Here is a 6,287-nt window from a genome sequence, read left to right as displayed (position 1 = left end):
GTCCATCAAGCCCAGAATCTTGTTTCCAACAGTGGCAATCCAAGTCACAAATACCTGGCAAAGTACCCAAACACTAGATAAATCACAAGCTACAATTGCTTATTAATTATCGTAATAGTAGTTTATGGATTTTTCCCCTAGGAACTTATCCAAACCTTTTTTAAACCCAGTTTCACTAATTGTTGTAACCACATCCTCTGGCAATGAATTCCAGAGTTTAACCATGCACTGTGTGAAAAAGAATTTTGATTTTTTTAAATGAGCTACTTGCTAATTCATGGAGTGTCTCCTGGTCCTTCTATTATCTGAGGAGTAAATAACCAATTTACATTAACTTGTTCAAGTCTTTTCATGATTTTGTAGACCTCTATCACATACCCCTTTAGTCGCCTCTTCTCCACACTGAGCAGCCCTAACTTTTTTAGCCTTTCCTCGTAGGGCAGCCATTCCATGCCCCTTACCATTTTGGTCGTCCTTCTCTGCATTTTCTCCAGTGTAGCTATATCCTTTTTGAGATACAGTGACCAGAAATGCACACAGTATTCAAGGTGCGGTCTCACCGTGGAGCGATACAGAGGCATTATGACATACTCTGTTTTATTTTCCATTTCCTTCTTAATAATTCCTCATTTCTATTGGCTTTTTTGATCGCCACAGCACACTGGGCTGACAATTTCAATGTATTATCCACTATGACGCCTAGTTCTCTTCCTGGGTAGTTACTCCTAAGATAGAACCATACATTTTGTAACTATAGCAAGGGTTATTTTTCCCTATATGCAGCACTTTGCACTTGTCCACTTTAAATTTCATCTTCCGTTTGGAAGCCCAATCTTCCAGTCTCGCAAGGTCCTCCTGCAGTTCATCACAATCTGCTTGTGTCATCCACAAATGTGATCACCTCACTCGTCGTTCTCCTTTTCAGATAATTTATAAATATATTAAAAAGCACTGGTCCAAGTACAGATCCCTGAGGCACTCTTTCCACTGTGAAAACTGACCATTTAATCCTACTATCTGTTTCCTGTCTTTGAACCAACTTGCAATCCACAAAAGACCATCGTCTCCTATCCCATGACTTTTTAGTTTTCTTAGAAGCCTCTCAAGCGGGACTTTGTCGAACGCCTTCTGAAAATCCAAATACACCACATCTACTGGAGGAGGCATTGATAGCCCCTGTGTGGGTGGGAGGGAGGGAATCATAATCCTTGCTCAGTGGCAACACCTAGTGATGAAACAGGGTCTGTGATAGCAAAGTTCCTGAAGGCACCCTAGTGCATGGCCCCGGGATGAGGATCATCACTGCAAAGATTGGACTAAAGTGCAAGGAAGAGGGATTCAGTTTTGTAAGGAACTGGGGAACCTTTTGGGGAAGGGGGGAGTCTCTTCTGAAGGGATGGGCTCCACCTTAACCAGGGTGGAACCAGACTGCTGGCGCTAACCTTGGGCTTGAAGGACCCTTGATCTGACCCAGAATGGCAATTTCTTATGTTCTTATGTTCTTAATTAGGAAGCTAACCAAATTGGTAGTGCGGTAATAATGGGAGATTTCAATTACCCCAATATTGACTGGGTAAATGTATCATCGGGACATGCTAGAGAGATAAAGTTCTTGGATGTAATAAATGACAGCTTTATGGAGCAATTGGTCCAGGAACTGACAAGAGAGGAGGCAATTTTAGATCTAATTCTCAGTGAAGCACAGGATTTGGTGAGAGGGGTAACGGTGGGGGGCCGCTTGGCAATAGTGTTCATAATATGATCACATTTGAATTAATGACTGGTAGGGGGACAGTAAGCAAATCCACGGCTCTCGTGCTAAACTTTCAAAAGGGAAACTTTGATAAAATGAGAAAAATGAGGTAAAAAGTGTGCAAGAGGCGTGGTCACTGTTAAAAAAATACCGTCCTAGAAGCACAGTCCAGATGTATTCCACACATTAAGAAAGTTGGACAGAAGGCAAAACGAATACCAGCATGGTTAACAGAGGAGGTTAAAAAAGCTATTTTAGCCAAAAGATTTTCATTCAAAAATTGGAAGAAGGATCCAACAGAAGAAAATAGGATAATGCATAAGCGCTGGCAAGTTAAATGTAAGACATTGATAAGACAGGTTAAGAGAGAATTTGAAAAGAAGTTGGCCGTAGAGGCAAAAACTCACAGTAAAAACTTTTTAAAATATATCCGAAACAGAAAAGCCTGTGAGGGAGTCAGCTGGACCGTTAGATGATCGAGGGGTTAAAAGGGCACTTAGAGAAAATAAGGCCATCGCAGACAAATTAAATGGTTTCTTTGCTTCAGTGTTAACTGAAGAGGATGTTGGGGAGGTACCCGTACTGGAGAAGGTTTTCATGGGTAATGATTCAGATGGCCTGAACCAAATCACGGTGAACCTAGAAGATGTGGTAGGCCTGATTGACAAATTGAAGGGTAGTAAATCACCTGGACCAGATGGTATACACCCCAGGGTTCTGAAGGAACTCAAAAATGAAATTTCAGACCTATTAGTAAAAATTTGTAACTTATCATTAAAATCAGCCATTGTACCTGAAGACTAGAGGGTGGCTAATGTAACCCCAATATTTAAAAAGGGCTCCAGGGGCAATCCGGGAAACTACAGACCGGTTAGCCTGACTTCAGTGCCAGTTAAAATAGTGGAAATTATTCTAAATGTCAAAATCACAGAATATATAGAAAGACATGGTTTAATGGAACAAAGTCAGTATGGCTTTACCCAAGGCAAGTCTTGCCTCACAAATCTGCTTCACATTTTTGAAGGAGTTAATAAACATGTAGATAAAGGTGAACCTGTAGATGTAGTGTATTTGGATTTTCAGAAGGCTTTTGAAAAGTTCCTCATGAGAGACTTCTAGGAAAAGTAAAAATTCATGGGATAGGTGACGATGTCCTTTTGTGGATTACAAACTGGCTAAAAGACAGGAAACAGAGAGAAGGATTAAATGGACAATTTTCTCAGTGGAAGGGAGTGAGCAGTGGAGTGCCTCAGGGATCTATCTTGGGACCCATACTTTTCAATATATACATAAATGATCTGGAAAGAAATACAACGAATGAGGTAATCAAATTTGCAGATGATACAAAATTGTTCAGAGTAGTTAAATTTCAAGCAGATTGTTATAAATTGCAGGAAGACCTTGTGAGACTGGAAAATTGGGCATCCAAATGGCAGATGAAATTTAATGTGGATAAGTGCAAGGTGATGCATTTAGGGAAAAATAACCCATGCTATAGTTACACAATGTTAGGTTCCATATTAGAAGCTACCACCCGAGAAAGAGATCTAGGCGTCATAGTGGAACACATTGAAATCATCTGTTCAGTGTGGTGCGGCACTCAAAAAAGCAAACAGAATGTTGGGAATTATTAGAAAGGGAATGGTGAATGAAATGGAAAATGTCAAAATGCCTCTGTATCTCTCCATGGTGAGACCGCACCTTGAATACTGTGTACAATTCTGGTCGCCGCATCTCAAAAAAGATATAGTTGCGATGGAGAAAGTACAGAGAAGGGCAACCAAAATGATAAAGGGATTGGAACAGCTCCCCTATGAGGAAAGACTAAAGAGGTTAGGACTTTTCAGCTTGGAAAAGAGATGGCTGAGGGGGATATGGTAGAGGTGTTTAAAATCATGAGAGATCTAGAACGGGTAAATGTGAATCGGTTATTTACTCTTTCTGATAATAGAAGGACTAGGGGGCAGTCCATGAAGTTAGCATGTGGCACATTTAAAACTAATCGGAGAAAGTTCTTTTTCACTCAACGCACAATTAAACTCTAGAATTTGTTGCCAGAGGATGTGGTTAGTGCAGTTAGTATAGCTGTGTTTAAAAAAGGATTGGATAAGTTCTTGGAGGAGAAGTCCATTACCTGCTATTAATTAAGTTGACTTAGAAAATAGCTACTGCTATTACTAGCAATGGTAACATGGAATAGACTTAGGTACTTGCCAGGTTCTTATGGCCTGGATTGGCCACTGTTGGAAACAGGATGCTGGGCTTGATGGACCCTTGGTCTGACCCAGTATGGCATGTTCTTATGTTTTTATACAACAAGGAACATATTCCTGGGTGGCTGTAAACGAAGGCTCATGGTGCCAGAAATCAGCCCTGGTTCCATTTGAGCTGGAAGCCCAAAGGAGCAGAGTGAAAACTGCCTGGTCAAAAAGACAACTTAATATTCCACATAAAAATTATAAATGAGAAGATTGTTACTTTTTGAAAAAATAACATCCTCGAAGTTTGCTTTTATAAATGTGAAATTCTATGAAAAATTTGGGTGCTAATTGTCAGACTCTGGAGACCTCCATATAGTAACAAGAAATTGCTTATTTTAAATTTTAGGTTTACAATCTACTGCTGTAACAAGCATTTATGCTTCTTGGTCGCAGGCATCCTTGTCTATGTATTTGTTCATTCAGCTAGTTCAGAAGATAAACATTTCAGCAACTAAAAGCTTCTAAGAGTGAGCCTTATGCACTGAGCACCTGAGTTTGTTGTGGCTTTGTGTGATAAGCAGCAAGTGTTGAATGTGACTGAATTTGTTGTGGCTTTGTGTGATAAGCAGCAAGTGTTGAATGACAACATGTGCCGAGAAACAAATGCACCAATAACTACATGAATGGGTACATAAGAACAATGATGTACTCAGATTCGGAATTCCCAGTAGGCAGAGTAGGCAGCTGCCTGAAGGAACTGCAGTGACAGCGGCACCTCCTCCTCCATCCCAGTGGTAATTTGTGTGCAGCGGACTCCTGCGAGAACTGACCTTTAAAGGCACAGAGACTTGCAGGCCAACAGCATTAGGAGCAGAAAATAGAATCACTACCAGCCTGCCCTGCAGGCTGGTAGTGATTCTATTTGGACACAGGACATATTGAACAAATGACTCTATTTAATGTTGGCAATATATAATATAGGCAATTGATTAAATATGATATATTATGGGCATTTGTAAAATCTATATGTAATAACAATGCAATGCATATTTGTACTGTTTTTGTATCTCAAAAAAAATACATATTTTTAATTTGTGGATGTGAATGTGTGAGTGTGCTAGCTTAGTTTTAATGTCTATGTAGGTATATATGGGTGGGGTTTGCAATAAACTTTGTATGATTTGTATACAGATTTTGGCTCTCTACAGTTTGTGTATTTCACTGCAACTTTAAGGAGGCAGGAGCAATGGAACGTTGATGCTCATGAAAGTTTCACTGGGACAGAGGAAGTGTACCTTTCATCATGGTGCACCTTCAGAGGGGAACCACCATTTCATTTCATATCTTCAAAGGGGAACCCTTCTCAAGGATCTTGTGCCTAGAGGCACATAAGTAATTCCAGTCCTGAATGAACCAATAGCTCCATGCATGACCATCATAGTGGTTTAGCAGAGCATCTGGATATTTTCAGGGCTCCATGTGTAAAGCACCTAAGGGGTCGATTTTAAAAGGAGCGTGCGCGTGGTTCCTAGTGCGCACACATGGACGCACTGATTTTATAAAATGCGCATGCTGGCGGCACCCGCCCCCCAGCCCTACCTAGAACCCCCCCTTACCTTTGTTGAAGAAGTTATGCCTGCCTCCCGGCAGGGGTAAATTATGCACTGGCCAACGGCCGGCCCGCAATCCTGGGCACAACGGCAAATGGTCGCTGTGCCTGAAGGCTTAGGCCACACTCCGGCACGCCCCCCAGACCGCCCCGGACCACCCCGCCCCTTTTTGCAAGGGTAAGGGGGGGGGGGGTTCTAGGTAGGGCTGGGGGACGGGTTAGGTAGGGGAAGGGAAGGGAAGGTAAGGTGCGGAAGGAAAGTTCCCTCCGAGGCCGCTCCGATTTCGGAGCGGCCTCGGAGAGCATGGAGGCAGGCTGCGCGGCTTGGCGCGCGTAAGTTGCACAATTGTGCACCCCCTTGCATGCACCGACCCTGGATTTTATAACATGTGCGCTGCTGCGCACGCATGTTATAAAATCGGGCGTAGATTTGTTCGCGCGCGCAGGGGAAGGCAGGGGTAAGTTTTCAGGGGTTGCGCACGTATGTTACGCGTGCAACCCTTTGAAAATCTACCCCTATATGTTTTTATTTGTTTGATGTAATTTATTATGTATGCTATTATTGTAAATTGCATCTGATGATTCTTTTTTTTTCGGGAATACAGTCCATAAAATATTTTAAATAAATAAATAGAATAATGTAATTAATTACTGAAGGCAAAACACAGTGACAAGCTCAGAAATTTGTTGCCATTTAATTGCATTTAAAGTGAAGTGTAAAGGA

The 6,287-nt window shown here is 41.7% G+C and overlaps 1 protein-coding gene across 1 annotated transcript in view; it reads right to left on the bottom strand.

Moving 5' to 3' along the window:
* LOC115092374 (epithelial-stromal interaction protein 1-like) overlaps window positions 1-5,259 on the bottom strand; it is a 133,921-nt gene extending 128,662 nt beyond the window's left edge. The window contains exon 1 of the mRNA XM_029603178.1: window positions 5,250-5,259. Within this exon, the coding sequence (XP_029459038.1) occupies window positions 5,250-5,259 (10 nt within the window). The remainder of the gene's footprint in view (window positions 1-5,249) is intronic.
* Window positions 5,260-6,287: the final 1,028 nt, after the last annotated feature.

Source organism: Rhinatrema bivittatum, chromosome 5 (genome assembly GCF_901001135.1).
Source record: "Rhinatrema bivittatum chromosome 5, aRhiBiv1.1, whole genome shotgun sequence".
NCBI lineage: Eukaryota > Metazoa > Chordata > Amphibia > Gymnophiona > Rhinatrematidae > Rhinatrema > Rhinatrema bivittatum.
This window is presented reverse-complemented; position numbering and strand designations above follow the sequence as displayed.